This window comes from Glandiceps talaboti, chromosome 5 (genome assembly GCF_964340395.1).
Source record: "Glandiceps talaboti chromosome 5, keGlaTala1.1, whole genome shotgun sequence".
Lineage (NCBI taxonomy): Eukaryota > Metazoa > Hemichordata > Enteropneusta > Spengelidae > Glandiceps > Glandiceps talaboti.
The window spans coordinates 27,936,991-27,962,864 of record NC_135553.1 but is presented as its reverse complement, the minus strand read 5'-3'; the positions used below and the strand labels follow the sequence as shown (position 1 = coordinate 27,962,864).

At 33.6% G+C, this 25,874-nt stretch overlaps 1 protein-coding gene and 1 long non-coding RNA gene across 2 annotated transcripts in view; both read right to left on the bottom strand.

The window, feature by feature from the left end:
* LOC144435554 (uncharacterized) overlaps nt 1-14,988 on the bottom strand; it is a 450,358-nt gene extending 435,370 nt beyond the window's left edge. Inside the window, exons 1-12 of the mRNA XM_078124141.1 lie at nt 14,982-14,988; nt 14,765-14,881; nt 14,517-14,633; nt 13,548-13,670; nt 12,901-13,017; nt 10,704-10,820; nt 10,172-10,294; nt 9,168-9,290; nt 8,730-8,852; nt 6,064-6,186; nt 5,465-5,581; nt 4,342-4,464 (exon numbers count right to left, since the gene is read on the bottom strand). Of these exons, the coding sequence (XP_077980267.1) occupies nt 4,342-4,464; nt 5,465-5,581; nt 6,064-6,186; nt 8,730-8,852; nt 9,168-9,290; nt 10,172-10,294; nt 10,704-10,820; nt 12,901-13,017; nt 13,548-13,670; nt 14,517-14,633; nt 14,765-14,881; nt 14,982-14,988 (1,330 nt within the window). The remainder of the gene's footprint in view (nt 1-4,341; nt 4,465-5,464; nt 5,582-6,063; nt 6,187-8,729; nt 8,853-9,167; nt 9,291-10,171; nt 10,295-10,703; nt 10,821-12,900; nt 13,018-13,547; nt 13,671-14,516; nt 14,634-14,764; nt 14,882-14,981) is intronic.
* A 264-nt stretch (nt 14,989-15,252) lies between these two features.
* LOC144434838 (uncharacterized) lies at nt 15,253-25,202 on the bottom strand. Its single transcript, XR_013480864.1, has 4 exons — nt 25,086-25,202; nt 24,108-24,230; nt 22,680-22,796; nt 15,253-15,336 (listed from the first exon to the last, which is right to left on the bottom strand). It is a non-coding gene; the product is annotated as an uncharacterized LOC144434838 (long non-coding RNA).
* Between the last annotated feature and the right edge of the window lie 672 nt (nt 25,203-25,874).

Here is a 25,874-nt window from a genome sequence, read left to right as displayed (position 1 = left end):
TATTATGGTTTGTATGTTTGGTATGTTATGGTTTGTATGTTTGGTATATTATGATTTGTATGTTTGGTATATTATGATTTGTATGTTTGGTATATTATGGTTTGTATGTTTGGTATATTATGGTTTGTATGTTTGGTATATTATGATTTGTATGTTTGGTATATTATGGTTTGTATGTTTGGTATATTATGGTTTGTATGTTTGGTATATTATGATTTGTATGTTTGGTATATTATGGTTTGTATGTTTGGTATATTATGGTTTGTATGTTTGGTATATTATGGTTTGTATGTTTGGTATGTTATGGTTTGTATGTTTGGTATATTATGATTTGTATGTTTGGTATATTATGATTTGTATGTTTGGTATATTATGGTTTGTATGTTTGGTATATTATGGTTTGTATGTTTGGTATATTATGATTTGTATGTTTGGTATATTATGGTTTGTATGTTTGGTATATTATGGTTTGTATGTTTGGTATATTATGGTTTGTATGTTTGGTATGTTATGGTTTGTATGTTTGGTATATTATGATTTGTATGTTTGGTATATTATGATTTGTATGTTTGGTATATTATGGTTTGTATGTTTGGTATATTATGGTTTGTATGTTTGGTATATTATGATTTGTATGTTTGGTATATTATGGTTTGTATGTTTGGTATATTATGGTTTGTATGTTTGGTATATTATGGTTTGTATGTTTGGTATGTTATGGTTTGTATGTTTGGTATATTATGATTTGTATGTTTGGTATATTATGATTTGTATGTTTGGTATATTATGGTTTGTATGTTTGGTATATTATGGTTTGTATGTTTGGTATATTATGATTTGTATGTTTGGTATATTATGGTTTGTATGTTTGGTATATTATGGTTTGTATGTTTGGTATATTATGGTTTGTATGTTTGGTATATTATGGTTTGTATGTTTGGTATATTATGGTTTGTATGTTTGGTATATTATGATTTGTATGTTTGGTATATTATGGTTTGTATGTTTGGTATATTATGATTTGTATGTTTGGTATATTATGGTTTGTATGTTTGGTATATTATGGTTTGTATGTTTGGTATATTATGGTTTGTATGTTTGGTATATTATGGTTTGTATGTTTGGTATATTATGGTTTGTATGTTTGGTATATTATGGTTTGTATGTTTGGTATATTATGGTTTGTGTGTTTGGTATATTATGATTTGTATGTTTGGTATATTATGATTTGTGTGTTTGGTATATTATGGTATATTATGGTTTGTGTGTTTGGTATATTATGGTATATTATGGTTTGTATGTTTGGTATATTATGGTTTGTATGTTTGGTATATTATGGTTTGTGTGTTTGGTATATTATGATTTGTATGTTTGGTATATTATGATTTGTGTGTTTGGTATATTATGGTATATTATGGTTTGTATGTTTGGTATATTATGATTTGTATGTTTGGTATATTATGGTATATTATGGTTTGTATGTTTGGTATATTATGGTATATTATGGTTTGTGTGTTTGGTATATTATGGTATATTATGGTATGTGTGTTTGGTATATTATGGTATATTATGGTATATATGTTTGGTATATTATGGTATATTATGGTTTGTATGTTTGGTATATTATGGTATATTATGGTTTGTGTGTTTGGTATATTATGGTATATTATGGTTTGTGTGTTTGGTATATTATGATTTGTGTGTTTGGTATATTATGGTATATTATGGTTTGTATGTTTGGTATATTATGGTTTGTATGTTTGGTATATTATGGTTTGTATGTTTGGTATATTATGGTTTGTATGTTTGGTATATTATGGTTTGTATGTTTGGTATATTATGGTTTGTATGTTTGGTATATTATGGTTTGTATGTTTGGTATATTATGGTTTGTATGTTTGGTATATTATGGTTTGTATGTTTGGTATATTATGGTTTGTATGTTTGGTATATTATGGTTTGTATGTTTGGTATATTATGGTTTGTGTGTTTGGTATATTATGATTTGTATGTTTGGTATATTATGATTTGTGTGTTTGGTATATTATGGTATATTATGGTTTGTGTGTTTGGTATATTATGGTATATTATGGTTTGTATGTTTGGTATATTATGATTTGTGTGTTTGGTATATTATGGTATATTATGGTTTGTATGTTTGGTATATTATGGTATATTATGGTTTGTGTGTTTGGTATATTATGGTATATTATGGTTTGTATGTTTGGTATATTATGGTTTGTATGTTTGGTATATTATGGTTTGTATGTTTGGTATATTATGGTTTGTATGTTTGGTATATTATGGTTTGTATGTTTGGTATATTATGATTTGTGTGTTTGGTATATTATGGTATATTATGGTTTGTATGTTTGGTATATTATGGTATATTATGGTTTGTATGTTTGGTATATTATGGTATATATGTTTGGTATATTATGGTATATTATGGTTTGTATGTTTGGTATATTATGGTTTGTATGTTTGGTATATTATGGTATATTATGGTTTGTATGTTTGGTATATTATGGTATATTATGGTTTGTATGTTTGGTATATTATGGTATATATGTTTGGTATATTATGGTATATTATGGTTTGTATGTTTGGTATATTATGGTATATTATGGTTTGTATGTTTGGTATATTATGGTATATTATGGTTTGTATGTTTGGTATATTATGGTATATATGTTTGGTATATTATGGTATATTATGGTTTGTATGTTTGGTATATTATGGTATATTATGGTATGTATGTTTGGTATATTATGGTATATTATGGTTTGTGTGTTTGGTATATTATGATTTGTGTGTTTGGTATATTATGGTATATTATGATTTGTATGTTTGGTATATTATGGTTTGTATGTTTGGTATATTATGGTTTGTATGTTTGGTATATTATGGTATATTATGGTATGTATGTTTGGTATATTATGGTATATTATGGTTTGTATGTTTGGTATATTATGGTATATTATGGTATGTATGTTTGGTATATTATGGTATATTATGGTTTGTGTGTTTGGTATATTATGGTATATTATGGTTTGTGTGTTTGGTATATTATGATTTGTGTGTTTGGTATATTATGGTATATTATGATTTGTATGTTTGGTATATTATGGTTTGTATGTTTGGTATATTATGGTTTGTATGTTTGGTATATTATGGTTTGTATGTTTGGTATATTATGATTTGTGTGTTTGGTATATTATGGTATATTATGGTTTGTATGTTTGGTATATTATGATTTGTATGTTTGGTATATTATGGTATATTATGGTTTGTATGTTTGGTATATTATGATTTGTATGTTTGGTATATTATGGTATATTATGGTTTGTATGTTTGGTATATTATGATTTGTGTGTTTGGTATATTATGGTATATTATGGTTTGTATGTTTGGTATATTATGATTTGTATGTTTGGTATATTATGGTATATTATGATTTGTATGTTTGGTATATTATGGTTTGTATGTTTGGTATATTATGGTTTGTATGTTTGGTATATTATGGTTTGTATGTTTGGTATATTATGATTTGTGTGTTTGGTATATTATGGTATATTATGGTTTGTATGTTTGGTATATTATGATTTGTGTGTTTGGTATATTATGGTATATTATGGTTTGTATGTTTGGTATATTATGGTTTGTATGTTTGGTATATTATGATTTGTGTGTTTGGTATATTATGGTATATTATGGTTTGTATGTTTGGTATATTATGATTTGTGTGTTTGGTATATTATGGTATATTATGGTTTGTATGTTTGGTATATTATGATTTGTATGTTTGGTATATTATGGTTTGTATGTTTGGTATATTATGATTTGTATGTTTGGTATATTATGGTTTGTATGTTTGGTATATTATGGTTTGTATGTTTGGTATATTATGGTTTGTATGTTTGGTATATTATGGTTTGTATGTTTGGTATATTATGATTTGTATGTTTGGTATATTATGGTATATTATGGTTTGTATGTTTGGTATATTATGGTATATTATGGTATGTGTGTTTGGTATATTATGGTATATTATGGTATATATGTTTGGTATATTATGGTATATTATGGTATGTGTGTTTGGTATATTATGGTATATTATGGTATATATGTTTGGTATATTATGGTATATTATGGTATGTGTGTTTGGTATATTATGGTATATTATGGTATATATGTTTGGTATATTATGGTATATTATGGTATGTATGTTTGGTATATTATGGTATATTATGGTTTGTATGTTTGGTATATTATGGTTTGTTTTCTATCAAACTATGTCCAGATTACAGGAGATTCCAAAATATAGATAAGTTAACTTACATGTTTCACAGACATCACCAGAGTAACAGCCAGTACATGAACAAGTAAATTGTGTACAGGAGTCACTAGTTGCAATACAAAACCCATTATTCTGACATGGAGTAGGTGTACATTGGTCTATTCCTGCAATATAAAAATGATAACATTAATAACTATAATCAGTTTTTTAAACACTTTCACACAAAATTATATATCTTGAGAAAACACAAACATTGTGATATTTTGATGAGTGCATATGATGATATGTATATGTTATTTGCCAAATACCGTTCCATATCTTGCTGCGAGAGGTAATTTTTTCTGGTATAACGGAGAGCCGAAGGCGAGCCGTTATACCAGAAAAATTACCTCGAGCAACAAGATGTGGAACAGTATTTGGTAAATAACATACTTATACGTCACCTGCGACTATGAATTCATTTTTGAATGTCTAAAAATGCTGTTTCATTTTAAAATAAAATCACTTCTGCGTTATACTGTTGAGCGTAGTATCATGCACCTCTCTGATCTGCAACGCAGTTGTTTACATGTCAGCCTTAACTTTATCATCCAATCAGAGTGCGCGTTTGCTCAGTAGTATGACGTAATGTTTACTATTTGCATATCACTCAGCGATATATTCAAACTTATAACCATCAGCTGAAAAATGAGTGCGTCTTTGTTTTGCGTACTGTATGTACATAGATGTTCGTGATATGCTTTGTTGTTCTAGTTAAGCAAAAATTACACCCTCTGTGGTGGTAATTTTCATATCCTTCATAAATTTAGGAATTCATGTTTACGATCGCGTGACGACCGTGCGTTCGCCGTCACTGGACTTTCACGGTTGTGTGTGGAATTTTTGACTATTTCCCTGTGACATGAAAAGTACAGTTCAAAGACTTGTTACAATGTATACAACGGTGATATTTTGTTCAATTGACAACAAATTTGACACTGGAAATGCTGGTTATAGCTCGATCTCTAGTTGTCTGCTAGATTTGTTTACAAGGGGACGTGCAGTGATCACGTGATACAACAAGCAAAAATACGGCTGTTGGTGAAAAATACGCCTGTGTATCTGCAGGGCTCTCGACCAATCAGAATGCAAGATTGGTGACAGGTGACGTATAATAGCACTTACTTGTCTGACAATACTGTCCTGTGTAACAATCTGGACAAACACATTGGTAGGTTGTACATGTCACCTGCTGACAAGTTCCGCCATTGAAGCATGGATTATTGGAGCAAGGATTACGAACTACAACAGAATGACACACAACTTTCAGACTTTATAGACTGTGATGTCTTACAGATCAATCATTGATTCTGACAGGAAAACCAAGGATATTTGCCAGGCAAGAGAGCCATATTTTGCCAATGGCAATATACAGAAAAAAAGTCATACCTCAACAAAACTTAGATCAAAAAATTGAAATTACAACTTTTTTACATTCACTATGTCAACATTTCAACATTTCCCAGCACATCATAAATACATCCCCAATATAAGTATTTGCATCTTCACACTGGTAGCTTATCTGAATATACAAATTCAATGTTTTTTAATGTAAAAATAAATATGTTGAAAGTACCGTTGTATAGTTTTTGGGTAGCTGGAATACTGGTTTTAAATTGAAGAACATTTCATGTAGTTTCAATATGTGTCTTCAATATGTATTTGTTGGTGGGTGAAGCTGTCTACCTTCTCTAAGAGCCATTCCACTAAAACTGTCAACTTACGTTGTGCACATGTTGTTCCAAACCAACAACCAGGACATTGACAGGTATAAGCAACACAGCCACCTGGTGTGGCTACACAAGTACCTCCATTCTCACATGGACTGGGAGAACACTGATCCACACCTGAAGACCAAAAAATCATATCATTCTTAAATCAGTCAGTACAATGTGAATAATTCCAGAGATACATACAAGACCCAACCCAGTCAGTCCAGTCAACTAATCCATCATTGCAATTGAAAGCTAGTTTTCCAATGTAGAACTTTTTCTCGTAGTCCTTGCCTACCACATTACACGCAAGAAGAAAAGGTTTTGTATGAAAGTCACTCATATCATTCTATTTATCTTTGTTTTCATGTTTCCATTATGGAGTGTTTGTCTATCTGTCTGTCTCTGTGTCTGCCTGACTATTTGTCTGGCTGGCTGACTGACTGTCTGTCTGTCTGTCTGTCTGTCTGGCTGGCTGTCTGTCTGTCTGTCTGTCTGTCTGTCTCTATTGAGTCTGTCTGTCAGTCTGTCCACCTGTCTATTGTGTATCAGTCAGTCAGTCAGTTTGTCTGTGCTACCAATTAGTCAGACTGTCTCTGTCCATCTGTTTGTTTGTCTGTGTCTGTCCATCAGTCAGTCAGTCAGTCAGTCAGTCAACATATTGGTTTCCTCATCTTCCAGTATAACTTAAAGGATCAATGTCAAGACCCTACAAATATGATGGGCCAACATACACAAATGGTACATGATACTAGTATGATATGATACGATATGATATGATATGATATAACATGACATGACATATGATACGATACGATATGATACAATGCGATACAACATATGATATGATATGATACAAGATACGATATATGATATATGATATGATATATGATATGATATGATATATACGATATATGATATATGATATGATATATGATATGATATGATATATGATATGATATGATATATTATATATACGATATACGATATGATATATGATATGATACGATATATGATACATGATATATACGATATATGATATGATATGATATATGATATATGATATGATATGATATATACGATATATATGATATGATATGATATATGATGATATATGATATGATATGATATATGATATATGATATGATATGATATGATATATGATATGATACGATACGATACGATGCGATACGATGCGATGCGATACGATACGATACGATACGATACGATATGATATATACGATATTATATGATATATGATATGATACGATATGATATATGATATATACGATATATGATATATGATATGATATATGATATGATATATGATATGATATATACGATGAAAGAATATATACATCGTGTAGCTCACAAAGCATTAGCAAACTCTTTCAACATTTTGTTCTTCTTCTTATAATTGATATAAAATATTTCTTCTCTTATTATTTGCTCTTACTATTTGTTCAATATCTCTGCTTTCCAAAATTCTCGCTTTATACACGGCAAAAGTCGCCACCATCAAGATTAAATTAAATACATCAAAAGTCTGACAATATATTCTGTATCCATACACAATGTGCTTCCACAGCAGTCTTACGTTCATTCTATACAATTGATTGATTATCTTTATACATTTTCTCCAGAACTGCTTTACAACTTTACATTCATAAAGAAAATGTTTACTGTCTTCAATTTTTTTACAAATCTCATGACACAGAATAGATTATTCATTATTTTCCATTTAAACAAGTTTTCTTTGTGTGGGATTTTGTTGTATAATAGATAATAATTAAATTGTGTTATTTTTTTAACTGGCATACATTTAATTTTTTTCTATCCATATTTCCTTCCAGTTACAATCTTTCCCACAATCCTTTTCCCAAATCTTAGGAGCATACGTTTTAACACTGCTATTACTCACTATGTTCCAGTAAATATCTTTACATGCAAAATCAAACATGTCTTTGTATTCTCCATGGAAAGCTGTTTTTCTTAGCTGTATCCTACCAAATCCTATATAAATTTTATTGCTAACTTCACACATAATTCTGTACCAAGTTTTGGGGATTGCTTTTTTTACCTCTATATATTGTGCAATCCAGTTTCTCTTACATTTCAATTTGTCCAATAGAGTATTGTATCTAATAAAACTACCGTTATTAAATAGGTCTGCTATGTGAATAATTCCTGACTCAATCCATTCTTTGAAAAACAACACAGACTTGTAACCAACATTTAAATGTCAGTTTCCCCAGATAATTTGTTCTCCAGTTGAACTAGATGTTAAATTAAGATTGTCATTATTCCTAACAACCTTATACCAGTCCATAATGACCTGCCTATAAAAACATGGCATATTCCTCGTAATGTAAACAAGACCTTTTTTGTCAAGATTGTAATTAAATATAAGTTTGCAACCTCCAAATTCCCGAAAATGATATATGGATAGACAGAGACAGCCAGATAGAGACAGACAGACAGACAGACAGACAGACACACTGATATATAGACAGACCGATAGGATAGACAGACCAATAGGATAGACAGATAGACAGATAGACAGATAGACAGATAGACAGACACACATTACTATAGCTTCCCCAGGCTGTGTGTGCATTGGAGGCTAAAATTCTTTCTTTGAAACACAGGGAAAATAGAAATTAAATGATAAAACTCACTCAATTCGCAATTACTTCCAGAGAAACAAAATTGACAAAAACATGAATACTCTGTACAGGAGCCAGTTGTCTGTGAGCAGAATCCTTCATTTTGACAGGGGTTGGGTAAACATTGGTTTAGTCCTGAAATTTAAACACAATTTACTGTTTTATAACTGATTCCATACAAGAAAGTTGTGGTGAGCAAGCGAGGAACGTAATCTTCAAAACTGTACAAAAACTTGGGTTTATCATATCACCCTAAAGGGTGCTAATTGCCAAAGAACATAGGTTTGTCATATCACCCTAAAGGGGCAAAAGAACATACTAAATACATGTATGTTTTTAATTTTGTGTTTGTCTCAAATCAAACAATTCATTACTTCATTATCTCATTTGCCCAAAGCACCTATAATGTTTATGTATCCTTTACACTAGAAGAATATCTTATCAACATACTTGTAGTACAAGTTGGCCCAGTGAAACATTGTGAGCATACACATGTATAATCTGTACATGAGTTAGGTGTGGCTATACAATTTCCACCGTTAGCACATGGACTGGGCTGACACTGGTTGATTCCTGTAAAAACAAACAAAATGGTTACTAGTGACTCTTAGTCTTAGAATGTTAGTTTTTATATTGCACTTTCCAACTTTGTGCTCAAAGGACTTCACAATTATTACCCCTGGTACAGATCTATAGTGGCACAACAGCCCTTTACTTCCTTAACTCCTGGGAGCATACAATCCATTGCAGCTTCTAAAAGAGCATGGGATTAAAACATTTACATTGCCACTGAATCTATCCTACCAGGTCCCCAATTATACAGCTTGGTTAATTGTGGTTCTAATCTTCCCCAAGGACTTTAGCCATTCAGAAACAAATGGCAGAAACAGGGCTCAAACTTGCAAACTGTTGATTCCAAGCCAACCATTCTAACCATTTGACCACCATGACCCTTATTATTGCATACCAATTTACTCATTGATGATTGAATGTTAGTTTTTATATTGCACTTTCCAACTTTGTGCTCAAAGGACTTCACAATTATTACCCCTGGTACAGATCTATAGTGGCACAACAGCCCTTTACTTCCTTAACTCCTGGGAGCATACAATCCATTGCAGCTTCTAAAAGAGCATGGGATTAAAACATTTACATTGCCACTGAATCTATCCTACCAGGTCCCCAATTATACAGCTTGGTTAATTGTGGTTCTAATCTTCCCCAAGGACTTTAGCCATTCAGAAACAAATGGCAGAAACAGGGCTCAAACTTGCAAACTGTTGATTCCAAGCCAACCATTCTAACCATTTGACCACCATGACCCTTATTATTGCATACCAATTTACTCATTGATGATTGAAAACACTTCAGCATGTAAAACATGAAGACTATTAAAGTCAATATATGCAACTAAACTGTTACTATTACAGATTTTTCAAAATCACATGACTTACTTGTTGCACAGGTTGACCCTGTAAAGCATGCTGGACAGGTACATTGATATTGGAAGCAAGACCCTTGGAATGGACCACATGTACCTCCATTTAAACAAGGGCTGGTACTACATGGATCTTGCACTGAAATAAAGTTATGTGAGAAATATATTTTCGGACATTTCCTTGGGATGGAGGTGTTTAGACTAGCAAACATCATCTTTCCTTATCCTTAATATTCATATTGTACTGTAATATTCAAAACATCTGTCATCCTCGAAGTCCGCCAGCCCAATACTTTACATATTGGATGAAATGATTTATAAATGGTTAACACTTATCAAAAGTGTCACTGTTGGTAACCATGGCAATTTACATTGTAAAATTGTGATGTTTTAAACATAGACAGTGTTGTCATAAAGTGCCTTACTTAAGGTCTACCAACTTCTCTGATCGACTAACATCATTTCATAGCCAAGTAAACTAGGTGCACAACTAGTAACCATTTCTCAATTTCTTGTGGATTTGCACTAACTTACATGCACTAACTTACATGTTTCACACTGTCTTCCTGTATAGCAACCTGAACAAGAGCAGGTATAGTCTGTACAGCCCTGCTGGCGACATGTTCCTCCATTGTTACATGGATTGGGGCTACATGGTGTTTGCTCTGAAATTGAAACATAAAATTATAAAAAATAGCGCCAATGGCATTGTAACACAATTTACTGTATAGTTCATGTGGTGTTGTTTTTTTTAAATAGCGCCAATGTCATGGGCGTGGTCTTGTTGCATAGCATATTTGCATACATTTTTTGAATGTTTATTCACTTGCCTATTAATGCCCGTTATTATTTTAAAAACTTTTAAACTCTGAATATTGGCAAAGAGTTAATGCAAATTTTAATGCTATTGTTCTCAGTCATTTTCCTGTACCACAAGCACTTTTATTTATTTTTATTTTTTTTTAATTGGATGTATACCCTCAGTTTTACATTGGTGTTTTTGTTTGTAAGTGTGTCTTGTCTTTTATTACATTTGATGTTTGCCTGATGCCAAGACAAATTTCAATGTTTTTATGGACAATAAAGTATACCTAATCTAATTATCTTTGCAATATACTTCATCATTTTACGGTTGTTATGGGTATGGTCTCATTAATTGATAGGTATAGTTGCATATATTTTTGAAATCTTTAGTCACTTGCCTACCCATCCTAGGTTTGATCTTTGCAATATACGCCATCATTTGGCTGTTGCTATGGGTGTGGTCTTGTTGCTAGATATATTTGCATACATTTTTTGAAGCTTTATTCACTTGCCTACCAATCCCTTTTCCTATCTTTGTAATATACACCATTATTTCACTGTTGCCAAGGGCATGGTCATTTTGAACAATAATTGCAGAATAACACCTCCAGAATTATCATCAAATTTCAGCCCCATTCACCATGTACTTTTTGAGATATACGGTTTTAGCCAAAAATTGAGGTTTTCTATCCTAATTTGCATATCAATGATGGGATCAACTTGTCGTGAGTACACCTTCATATAGACATCCCTAGATACACCCCCAATGAAATTTCAGCCCAATCTGCTCCGTTGTTTTGGAATTAAAGAAATTGACCAAAACGACATTTTTAGACCTAATTTCCATATCACTGATGGGACCCATCATGTCATGAACAATTCTTAATATACACACCCCTAAGAACATTTCCACCAAATTTCAGTCTTGGAGTTTAGGTTATTTTAACAAAAATCACATTTTTTGACACACAACGCATATCACTGATGCAATTGTTTTCATTTCTAATGATTTCCCAACAAGACACCAAAAGTAATGTTCCACCAAATACCAATGCAATCAATCTGGTTCACACAGACAGACAGACAGACAGACAGGCAGACAGACATCGCACCATACCTACAGTACTACAGAACCTTATCTGTTCAGTTGTGCTAAAAACTGAGAATGATGGAAAAGCTTTCATCTACAGTTCAAGAGTGAAATTTAACTCAGAAAATATAGAATAGTACTATTGCCTTCCTTGATCTGGATAAGACATTATATGTGTGCCATACTGAAGTGCCAGAGAGGCAAGTGTGTTACAAGTAATTTGTAGCAAAGTCTGAATTCTTTTTGAAATTTTGTAGTTATACCTTGTGCATGATAAGTTTGTGGAATTGTTTGGCTAACAGGAGCACTGTTTTTTAAGTTTACGGACTGAACTTTAGTTCCATACAGTAACTCTGGTCAGACAATAGCAAACAAGGAACATAGATTTGATAACAATATGTTAAAGTCCAGTTTATACAAAAAACAAAGGACGGCAAAGCTATGGCCACACAGGGGTGCTATTTGATAACAAATTTGGAGGGAAGTGCAGTGTTCAACAGAATCCATCAATACTTTAGCATCCTTTCCAAAATAATAATAATATTTTTCTTCTTTCATTTTTGAGTGTATGAAGTTTTAAGAACTCAAAAAATTTGTTTAATACACATTTTGTTGCAGCCCTGTATTTGGTACAGCCCTGTATTTGGTACACATAATGAAAAGTTTAACACACATTTTGTTGCAGCCCTGTATTTGGTACAAAGTCATCTTCCTAGAACTGGGGAATGCTTATAGCACTACAGAACCAGTTCAGTTGTGCTAAAACTGAAAAGTGCATATATAAACTGCAATATGGCATATTAAGTCAAAATACATAAAATTGTTGGCAATGCTAGGCAGAGTCCCTGTACCTGTTTCACAACGGGTTCCAGTGAAGCAACCAGAACATGAACATCGATAATCAGTACATGTTTGTTGTATACAAAAACCATTATTCAAACAAGGACTTGGAGTACAAGGGTTCAATACTGCAAAGAATAAAAAAAGAAACTGGGTTTAAACAGACATTCCAAGAATCAAATCTCTAGGGCAAGGCAGAAAACATTGGCGTCATGCAAAACATTATTTTGCTATCAAACATTCAACAGAACTTTACCATTTTCTGGATAATGATCTTTGACCTTCAAGGTAAGTCATAAATTTTTGGAATCTATTTAAGGGATTATATTGCAGTCATGTCATCTTTTAACAATTCTACCAGTCATCTAGTTTTCTCAACATAATCTTTATGAATGATAGTTGACCATTACACTGATAAGGTCAGACTACTATCATGTGACTGTATATCACAGTGTCAGTAACAGTAATACAGACATCAAATACACACAGACATCAAACTGTTCTATTGCTATATCACGGTATTAATACAGTAATACAGACATCAAATACATACAGACATCAAACTCTTCTATTCTCAGGTTCACCAAATCTTAGCTAAAACACTGGTTCTGGGCTTATATTGAAACCATTAGAGCTAATTTGTTCTAAATATACTTACATGTTTCACAAGTTGACCCTGTCCAGCAGTTTGAACATGTACAGTCGAAGTCAGTACATGAATTAGCCTTTTGGACACAGGCTCCACCATTACGACATGGACTGACACTGCATGGATTTATAGCTAGGAGGTTAAAAGATTCAAACATTGTAAGTGTTCCTTTTCATTGTGTCATAGCAAATACTTTCATACTGTTCTACATATTGTACATTTTAGACTCAGAATTGCTTGAAGTGATGTTAGTTTATCTATTGCTGCTGTTTCTGTCCAATTTTAGCTTTTTTAACAGAGTTCGATGATAATTTATACAACTTTGGAAAGCCAACTTTCAGTGTTTATCTTTTCTAGATTTTCATAGCCTTCTAGTTTACATGTTGGGGACTTCCAGTGTTACACTATCTTGATTACAGGGTGATCATATCTGCATATTCAAGATACTGTTATCACCCACTAGTGTAATCTATTTACCACATTCAACAACAGTTTTAGTTTGTGTTTCAACTTAATTAGCCGAAAGCTTGATTTCCACGGTAATAAACTATACTGTGTAACATTAAGTACTTATGACATGACAAACAGGGGGAAAAATGCTTTATAAAGATATGTAATGTAATAAAAGTGAGAAAAAGAAAAGTGACACATTTAGTCAAACCCATGTCCCCTGAATTCTATTCAATTTGCTCTAACCAGTTGAGCTAACACATCAACTGATAGTTTCCATACATCATCCCGATATGTGCCTCACTTCCCTCATGGTAGCTAACACATCAACTGATAGATTCCATACATCATCCCCATGTATGCCTCACTTCCCTCATGGTAGCTAACACATCAACTGATAGATTCCACACATCATCCCCATGTATGCCTCACTTCCCTTATGGTAGGTAGATACTACCTCACAAACCCAAAGATCGAACTGATTCACAAAGTGCCTCCATAGTTGTTTATTTGTAATGTTGTACTCACGTGTCTGGCAAGTTGGACCTTCAAAACAGCCTGAGCAGGTACAGGAGAATCTTGTACAAGTGTCTTGATTACACATACCACCATTTAAACAAGGACTATTTGCACATGGATCTTGCTCTAGAAAACAAAACAAAACAAAACATAATTGGGTGTGGGTATAACCACATTATTGTATATTGAGACCGCCATAACAACAATTTGTGAAAGGTATACATAGATTATGCAAGAAAAACTGTTGTCACACTTACCTATCTCGCAAATTGTTCCAGTAAAACACCCACTGCAAGAACAGTAATAGTTTTCACAACCAGCGGTGTTGCATATGCCTGAATTCTGACAAGGATTTGGTGAACAGGGATCTAGTACTGTGTAAGTAAAAAATAAGTATACAAAAAGTCAATATTGATTTGCATATGCAGATTTATGTAAATATGTAATTGATATTTAAATTGTTGTAAGCAATACTTGACATCATACCAGGGGAGAACAATAGAATAAGAGATATGTTAACAAAATATCTACAGCAACATAATTTGTAAGCTAATATGTAAGTTTTTGATTTGTATGATAATTTGTAATCTATGTAAGTTTTTTTAAATTGTTTTGATAATTTGTCATCTACATGTTTGTAGGGTTTTTAATTGGATTGATAATTTGTAATCTATGTAAGATCACTGTCAAGTTAAAAAAGTCACCAACTTACAAATGTCACAGGTACTTCCAGTGTAACATCCTGTACACACACAGGTATATGTGGTACAGGTTGATTGTTGACAAAATCCTCCATTTGTGCATGGGTTAGGTGAACATGGGTTTAGCACTGTAAGACAAAGTGACACATTTACAATGTACAACATGGGTTTAGCACTGTAAGACAAAGTGACACATTTACAATGTACAACATGGGTTTAGCACTGTAAGACAAAGTGACACATTTACAATGTACAACATGGGTTTAGCACTGTAAGACAAAGTGACACATTTACAATGTACAACATGGGTTTAGCACTGTAAGACAAAGTGACACATTTACAATGTACAACATGGGTTTAGCACTGTAAGACAAAGTGACACATTTACAATGTACAACATGGGTTTAGCACTGTAAGACAAAGTGACACATTTACAATGTACAACATGGGTTTAGCACTGTAAGACAAAGTGACACATTTACAATGTACAACAGACACTTCTTTTTCTTTTTTCTTTTTTTTCTTTTTTTTAGAAGTTGGGATATAAAATATTTTGACGACACAGCATATTTACTGCCACATCCCTTTTGTAAGTAAATATATTGAATCACACCTAATTACATTGTATATAGATCTGCCTTTATTATCTGTAGTATCTAGTAACTTACAATTTTGCCAGTGAAGGTGCTGGTGTATTGGAGTGATTTAAAATCTGTGGTCAACTAAAGGCACCAGCAGGCATGTAATTGATTGATCGAGCGATTGATCAATTTATTGATTGATTGAATATTTGATTGAATGATTCATTTTTGTGGTTACATAAAACTTATTTTTTGTGTCAATTGATTTTTGTGGTGATATAAAGCTTTTTCTAGTTTTCTCTCTTCCAGCTGTATATAATTCTCTCTTTATTGACTAAATCATATTTCATGTAGGGTCGCGGTCTATGACTAAATAAAGACATGTTGTCCATTCTCCTCCTTGTATCTAAATCTCAGACCATTGTTAGTGGTCTGAGTCTACATTACATACTTCATATAATTACCAAGGCATCACAGGAACAATTTGCATTATCTCTTAATCAGCTGGGAGATTATACACCAAGCCATGTACAAGCTCGGACCACTATAGAGAACAGACTAGAAACACCAATTGTATTATGTGTGAATGAGGCTCTTAATCCCTCTACCTACTGTCATGCTCACCCTTCAAGCATGCCTTTTGTTTTAAACGCGCGACTCCCTGTGACTCTCACCCTATTTTGCATATGACTGGCTGTATCTTTTGGAGGTGGAGAACTTGTGGTTGAACATTGACGCGGATCACCTTAGGGTTGTTAATGGCCGAGTGGTTAAACCACTTGCCTCTGACCACTGCGGTCGGGGTTAGAACCCCATTCTGGGTTCGATTAAATTTACCACACTGTAAGTAAGAAGAGTGTCATTCAGTTTGACTCTACCGAACAATGCAGGTTTTCCCCAGGTACTCCGGTTTCCTTCTGCATTAACACTGAACCCACGAGGGATGGCCCTCACTGGACTTCTTGGGAGACAAGTGTTTATATGCTTAAAGAACTGTCCAGTATAAATAAAGATTATTATTATTATTATTATTATTATTATTATTATTATTATTATTACAAGTGAAGGGGTTTAAACATTATATAATAATAAAGCATTGTGTGAGAGACAATTTAGAGGAATGGTGCCTGTTGGTCCTATTGTCAATAATGTATCCGTTTGAGCATATATTTGCTATATCGGCTAAATATGCTGACTGACGTTTGAGGGCACCCTTTCACTTTATCTGTACATACTTAATTCTGCATTCAATTTGTGAGTCTAAAATATAATAAAAGTAATTTCAAAATTGCATGTCAGGAAAATGAAAATGTTAAGGGGTTTAATATTATATCATAATGAAAATGTCTGGGAGGACTTTAGTTGAATATCACTGAAGTTGAAGTTTTAATACTCAATTAATTTTCCGACATTTCTCATTCAAGCTCAAGTTGTAACAGTTTGGAGTTTGGTTACTCCTCTGTATATGAATATAAATATAAGTATTATTTTATTTCTTACTAATTATGCACACTTCACACTTAAATAACTGAACTTTTAATAATTCAAATCGAACGTAGGTCATTATAATGTGGAATGTGCCCTGTCGACAAAAGTCTAAATATTTGAATATACTATTAGCAGTTCTGTGAAATGACAAAACATAGATCAGTGCGCAAAATCCTCAGGAATCCACAAGAGTTTGTTCGAACGTAAATTATTTATTTCTATATGCCAGTGTAATTGACTGTGACTTCACATGTTTCGGACTAGTTCGACTTTTACCAATATTTCTCCCGGGGCGGAACCTGTGGCCATCTCTGATAGGGGTGTGTCGCCATAGGCCCAATTTTAGACCCACTTTGACCAAAAATCAATATCGAATTTTAGACCATTAATTTACAGGGGTTTTTTAGCATAAACTTTAAACAAAATACATTTTCCGTAGGAGGCAACATTTTGGGGCAATTAATGGCAATTACAATTTGGCAAAGGACAAAGGGCCACATTTTAGACTAAGCAAAATCAAATGTAATGCAAAGTGGACCTGCTTTAGACTCTTGAGTACGAAAAAAAACCTGACACCATTTTAAACCAAATGGCTAGAAAATGAACCCAAAAGGGCGGCACATAAATGTATACTCAAATAAACGAGTAGCCCACCCCCCCCCCACCCCCCCCCCCCCCCGATATTTGTCTGTGAACAGCTCGCATCACGAACCGAGCAAGGTTAATAGGCCAAATACTTTGTTCTGTAATGATTTATAAAGTTGCCGATGACATTCCCTGAAAACAATATTTGCAATGCGCCTTACTATATTTGTAATATTATCCCGAAATCGCTGCTGTTTTCAAATCATCTTAGACTTTCACAACATACTGTAACAAATATCCCTCGCCTCGCTGGCCGTTCAACAAATTCATGTAACATAATGTAATACAGTGTACAGTCCAAAGTAATTATATTATTCCACCAAGTGTTTAGTAGTAGTATTTCTACTATGCAGCAGTACATTTGACAGGTACAAATATTTTGATTATACAGTGTTGCAAAGTTTACTGAAAAGATTATCGATTTTTTCCAACCCCCTGGCGTGAGTGTGATAAAATTTGAGCCAGGTTTTTGAGCTATTGGTACTTATTTTACTGTTCAGAATATCTTTGCGTGCCATTGTGGTGGAGTCAAATGATGTATCCATTCGTGGCAAAACTTGGCCTCTGATTTCTGTTTGCTATGAAGACAGGTGTACTTGATTTCACACTAAATGTGTTGCTTCCCCATCAGAAAATTTAACTGAAAGTAAGGGAATTTATGATCGTAACACATTCAGTCATAAAATTATCAGGTTTCTGGCAATTTCCATGACTTGTTTAGAAAGATTGCAGTTCAATAATATTTGGAAGCAACAGCATAAAGTTAGTGCTAAATATTATGTGATCACAATCAATCCCAGTCAACCAGATGCACATGTTGTATGTTTGTGCCTCATGTGTATGGTACCGGACGGACTAGCCTGTCTGTCAGTGTCACATTTTGCTTCTTATCTTTAAGGCGTTTTAAGAATTTGAAAATAGTCTGTGTCTGATCAACAGAATTTCTCTTCCACTAAAGTTTAGACAGCATTTAGTTGTACTCACTCATGTAAACGCTGTTGATCACGCTTGAGATGTCACACTGACCTTGTTTCCTTCGACGTCCATATGAAAATAGGTCAAGGGTTAAATTCACCTCGAACACTTTCGCTCGTGATAACATTGCTAGTCTTGTTTTGCTGCGTAATCATCAAATATTTTCTAGATAATTATGAATTAATTTCTTATTTTACACTTTGGGCTTTTTAGTTTTGTCTGATAACCAGCCACCTTGAAAACTATGTACTCACTTTATTTCATTTTCTCTTGATTGGGTTCATTACCATCCACAGAGTGACAAGAAGCATTTTCGTTGTCTTTCAAAAAATCTACCTTTCCCGTGCACGTACTGAAGACTTACTCTACATGTGGCATGGTGTATCGTCTACGACTATTTTTGTCTTGTAAACTAAAATTTGAACATGCTGAAGAGAACTATGGCTAGGCATGTCTTATTTTTGTTTTATTTATTTATTTTTTGTTTTGACGTATTGACTGTACTGTGTTGTGTCTATATGAACTTGTGTTTGCCATGATGCAGTAATTTTCCAGGTAGACACAACAATGGCAACACTGAATTGCAACATCAGTACGGCATTGCCTCTTTTTATGTTGATTTTGACAATGGTACATGTTATGTATCAAAATAAAAGCAATCGACTCTCAGTAGTCTGCTTGACAATCAGACTACGCATTATTGTTAAAAAAAAAAAAATAATATTATTATGAAGCTGACTTGCCATCTTTATATCAGTTCAAACACAATTTTCGATTTCACTTTGATGACAAATGATTCAAAATACCGCAGCGAGAATTGTCACCATGAAGAAGAAATATGATCACATTACTGAAGTGCTGTTTGAGCTTCACTGGTTACCAGTTGAACGTCGGATTGAATACAAGATACTGTTGCTCACATTTCGTGCCTTACATGGACTTGCTCCAACTTACATTTGTGACCTTGTAACTCGCTATTGTCCTACCCGCACTCTCAGATCCATGAATCAATGTCTTACAGTCAACATGCCTTTTCACATGCTGCTCCTAAATTCTGGAATTGTTTGCCAACAGAACTTCAACTGTGTAACTCTATTGACATTTTTAAACGAAAACTGAAGACTCATCTTTTTAAGAAGGCGTATGCCAAGTTTTAATTTGTTTCATTAGTTGCTACTTTTATCTATGAACTTTCAACTTGTGGGACTTTGAACGTTTTAACTTTTATCCCTTTTCAGTACGTATTCCTTTCACCTTTTTAGTTTTGTTCAGCGCCTTTGAGCAAACCCTATTTGTTATACTGGCGCTCTATAAATATTATTATTATTATTATTATATTATTATTATCATGAGCCATGACCGGGGAACTCCTAAATTGGTCAGGGAACCCAGTTACATTTACATGCTTACTGTTGGCCTTCATTGCATCGGTAAAGGTTATTATTGTGATGACCAAGTATAGTGTGTATATTTTTTAGGGTATTGTGTTTTTTGGTTCATTGGGCACGATTGAAATAGAAACAGGTGAAATGCACATAAAATGGTAAGTGCTAATTCGGATTGGGGTAGGAAATGTGGTCAAGGCACGGTACTAACCACAGTTTAAAGTACTCTGAGTATCACTGTAATGTCGTTGGTTTAAAAGTTGCTATTGACGTCTAGATTTTATCTACTTGTTCTCGGGTTCTAATTTTATGATATTTCCATCTTGAAGTTTTTCAGTGAGACTGAATGTGAATGTGCTCGAAAAGTAATGGGGTGACTGGGGGAACCTGTCCCATTTTACATGTGCAAGTCAGATGGAGTCACATAATTAATCTACAAATAAATGCAGCTAGTTATAAACATCACATATGATGTACAATTAGTGTTCGGTAGGATTGTTTTGTGTTTGGTTTACTCAAATATTTCATAGCTGATGACTGATGTGCGAAGTGAAATTGTACACAGTATTGTGTCATTTCAGCAATGCTGTGTTTGGAAGTTGAATATTGTGTGAATTTTGTGTACACAAATTATTTTTGACTTTTTTCTACCAGTGAATGTCTACACCACACTAATTCCTCTAAAGACTTTGTAAATTAACTCAACCATTGTTCAAATAAAAGTAAAGATGATACTAGATTTGATTAAATAACTTGCCAGTGTGACTTTCAAAATTTGCCGGTAGAAATGTATATTTCTATACATTTCAATCATTTTATTGTTCTTACACCCATAACACAACAAGCAGTCACCCCTTTCAGAAAGTATAATATGTACCCAAAATTTGTCACGTAAGGTCTAGTAAAGAAATATGTGGTTCCAATTATGTTCAATTATAGAATAGGCTGGGTAGGCTCATCACCCACTTCATTATCTTTCGTTGACAAGATCACATGCCTTTAAGTACATAGTAGACAAACAGAAAAAAGTCTTTTGATTTCAGGAACTTCTGTTCAGGTGTTGGTGAATAATAAAACCATGTTTTTGCAGCATTCAAATAATTGTTTTTGTCATTCATTCCTTGGCCATATTCACAACCAATTCGTACATGCTTCATGGCCTGTGTGTTTCTCGGAGCACAGAAAAAATGCTGAAAACAAGACCTCGAAGCTAGTGCTCCGTACAGCTGTTTGAATTTCCTACATTTGCATAGATTACCCATAATCCTCTTTATATTCGGCAGTTTCGTGTTTAAACTCTCTCCAAAAACTGTCAATGTTGTGAAAATGATACTTCGGGTCTCTATGGTTTTTTTTGCAATTGACTCAGAAAAAAGGTCAAAGGTTAGTAAGTGTAGTCTATGACCATCACGCAGTCAGAATCAAAATCACTACAGTTTCAAATGAGTTATGTGCTGTTAAAAGTTGCTTGTTCCTATATAAGTGATTTTTAAAAGGATTTTGACACAGGAATTCAAACATTGTGAAATTATTGGTTGTTTTCCTAAGGTAAGTCAGAACGTGAATTATCGAATCATCGATTGCTGAACCATTGTATATATGCTACTTTTTGCTGTAAGTTTATTTGAAAATGGATACTACAGTACATGTGAAGGCCACGGATCAGAATAAACTACATTTCAACTCTATCACCCTTACTTGTAGCCCACTAGTTTTTCTTAACCGCTTGATTGATCGTGCATCTTTGATATCATCAATATGTTTTTGGAGTCATAAAAGTCAGTTCCTAAAAATATTTCATTTCATTCAGTCATCAAAATCTATCATTTCACTGTCAAAATATTTCATTTCATTCACAGTCATCAAAATCTATCATTACACTGTCAAAATCCACGTCAACAAACGTGTTTGCTATTAAACCTAATACAACTACAAAGTACACATTATACATGTATACTATAGTACACACATAGGAACACATTTTAAGATATCTGACACACTGTCAACATCCGGTTGGGACATATCTCTGGCCCAAATATGTTTTACTTTACATGATCAAATGTAACATCGTGACTTCTTACATAAACATGTTGCTGGTCTGTTCTCTATTATGGTGTGAGGTATAAAAGAACTGTCTTCTATACTTCTAAATTTAATCATTCAATCAATCAATTAATTGATCGACCAATCAATTAAATGCCTGCTGATTCCTGTGGATCAACTTTAAAATTTGATGGTGAAAAGACGAACACAGTTGTCTAGCAGAGCTATAGAAACACTAGGTCCTCAGCAAATGAATAATCCTGTGTAACCATTGATCAGAATTCATTGGGAGTGAATTGAGTCAAAATACACAATTGACAATATCTTTGAACATCTTTCTACAGCAGTACTTACATATTTCGCAACTGTCTCCAGAGTAGCAACCACCACAACTACATTGATAATTGGTACAGGTGAGTTGGCTACACTGGCCATTATTTAAACATGGGTTTGGCTGGCAAGGATTTAGTACTAGAGGTAAAAAATAGGCAATAATTATACCACATTATGTATGACTGCAGTAACTTACAATTATGTGGCCATCAAGGTGATACCTGTACATATATATGTCATGATAATGACAATAACATATATCAAGACCAAAGTAATGACTAAAGCAGTAGTGAGGTCACTATTTATGTATTTATGTATTTATACAGTATACAAATTCACAATTCAGCCAAAATCCTGTTCTGTAATTCCTACCATATACTGGTCTTTCCCTTTATAGCAAAGACGAGGTACACTAACATTCTGTGGTATCTGAAATATAAGGGCTTGGTAGGGTACTGAGATTATGCTGTGGTATCTGAAATATAAGGGTTTGTTAGGATACTGAGATAATTCGAAGGTACCTGAAATATAAGGGTTTGGTAGGATACTGAGATTATGCTGTGGTATCTGAAATATAAGGGTTTGTTAGGATACTGAGATTATGCTGTGGTATCTGAAATATAAGGGCTTGGTAGGATACTGAGATTATGCTGTGGTATCTGAAATATAAGGGTTTGTTAGGATACTGAGATTATGCTGTGGTATCTGAAATATAAGGGCTTGGTAGGATACTGAGATTATGCTGTGGTATCTGAAATGTAAGGGTTTGGTAGGATACTGAGATTATGCTGTGGTATCTGAAATATAAGGGTTTGGTAGGGTACTGAGATTATGCTGTGGTATCTGAAATATAAGGGTTTGGTAGGATACTGAGATAATTCGAAGGTACCTGAAATATAAGGGTTTGGTAGGATACTGAGATTATGCTGTGGTATCTGAAATATAAGGGTTTGTTAGGATACTGAGATTATGCTGTGGTATCTGAAATATAAGGGCTTGGTAGGATACTGAGATTATGCTGTGGTATCTGAAATATAAGGGTTTGGTAGGGTACTGAGATTATGCTGTGGTATCTGAAATATAAGGGCTTGGTAGGATACTGAGATTATGCTGTGGTATCTGAAATATAAGGGTTTGGTAGGGTACTGAGATTATACTGTGGTACCTGAAATATAAGGGTTTGGCAGGATACTGAGATTATACTGTGGTATCTGAAATATAAGGGTTTGGCAAGGTACTGAGATTATGCTGTGGTATCTGAAATATAAGGGCTTGGCAAGGTACTGAGATTATTCAAAGGTATCTGAAATATATGGTCTTGGCAAGGAGGTATCTGAAATATACGGGCTTGGTAAGGCACTGAGATAATTCCTTTTAGAGAATATATGCGGGTCATCTGGGACAGTTAGACAAAATACAACATGCGAAGATATGTAATAGTATACTTACATGTAAAACAGTTGTTACCGGTGTAACAACCTGAACATATACATCGATACTGAGTGCAAGAATTAGGCTCCTGGACACAAGTACCTCCATTTTGACAAGGATTATTCTGACATGGATCTTGCACTGTGTTTAAAAGAAACACAAAGATCAAGTTTAACTGGAAAGTGTAAAACAAACCATGTCCTCTCATAATAACCTGCCATGCACACTAGTGGTATTTACACTGCAGTGCAATACCAAAAACATTTTATGTGTACCTATATGAAGATGACAGCATCAGCATTCCATGATGTATAGTGATGGACACATTGTATTTATAAAATGACATGGTACAGTAGTAATATCAGATGTGAAGTGATATGTAACTACCAGTGTGGGTAGTCACGTTAACAACATTCATGCTAAGTTACACTGTTTTCTGCTGCATTTTCATTCACTCAATCAATCAATCAATCGATGCAATTTATATAGCGCCAATTCCACTATGACAAGAGTTCAAAGGCGCTGTACAGTCAAAATGTTTTAGAACACAGGTAAGTCTTTAAGTGTTTTTTAAATGTGCTAATTGTAACTTGTTCGCGAATTTCAATTGGTAGTTCATTCCACAGACGAGGCACAGCAGAAGAAAACGATCTTCCTCCATAAGATTCCAGCTTGTACTTAGGTACATATAGGAGATGTTTATTTGTTGATCGCAGTGTTCTCGTAGCTGTTTTCCACTTTGCTTGGAAGTATAGACGGCCATAGAAAACACTGCAAGAATTCATGAAAAAACCCTGAGGGCAATATACAATCATTTCTAAAGAGGTTCTATTATAATGGTAGACCTTAGTTGGCAAAAGAATGGCATATTGATAGGATATATGTCAATTTGAATCCAATCACAGAAGCATACTGAGATGCAAAACTTACCAGACAATCAAACCATATTTGAACTCAATTACTACATATAACCCATATGAGATAAGCGATACTTACATGTTTCACAGTTTCTACCAATATAACAGCCAGTACAAACACAACTATGAATGGTACAACTCAGCTGAGAACAGATTCCTCCATTCTGGCATGGATTATTTTGACATGGATCAAGTACTTAAAGATAAAAAAATTCAAAAGTTTATCCACTTGCCAAGCCATCTCTGCTGTCATCTTTGCAACATACATGTACATCCTCATTTCAATGTTGCTATGGGCATGGTCTGGTTGCTATAATAGGCATATACATATTTATTTTCTGAATGTTTATTAATTTCCCTATCCATCCCTGTTGTTATCTTTGCAATATTCTTTTGGTTGTTATTGTTGTCTTTTTGCTAGACATTTGCATACATTTTTGGAATGTTTATTCAATTGTTTACGGAACAATGTTCTCATCTTTGCAAAAATTACTGGCATTTGACACCCAATGTAATGCCCCAACTAGACACCCAATGTAATGTCCCAACTAGACACCCAATGTAATGCCCCAACTAGAATGTAATGTCCCAACTAGACACCCAATGTTATGTCCCAACTAGACACCCAATGTAATGCCCCAACTAGACACCCAATGTAATGTCCCAACTAGACACCCAATGTAATGTCCCAACTAGACACCCAATGTAATGCCCCAACTAGACACCCAATGTAATGTCCCAACTAGACACCCAATGTAATGTCCCAACTCAATACAATATCAATCAGTCGAGCGGTTTTTACTTTATGTTGTTTACACACAGACAGTCAGGCAGATGGATGTATGGAGACATTTTGCCATACCTACAG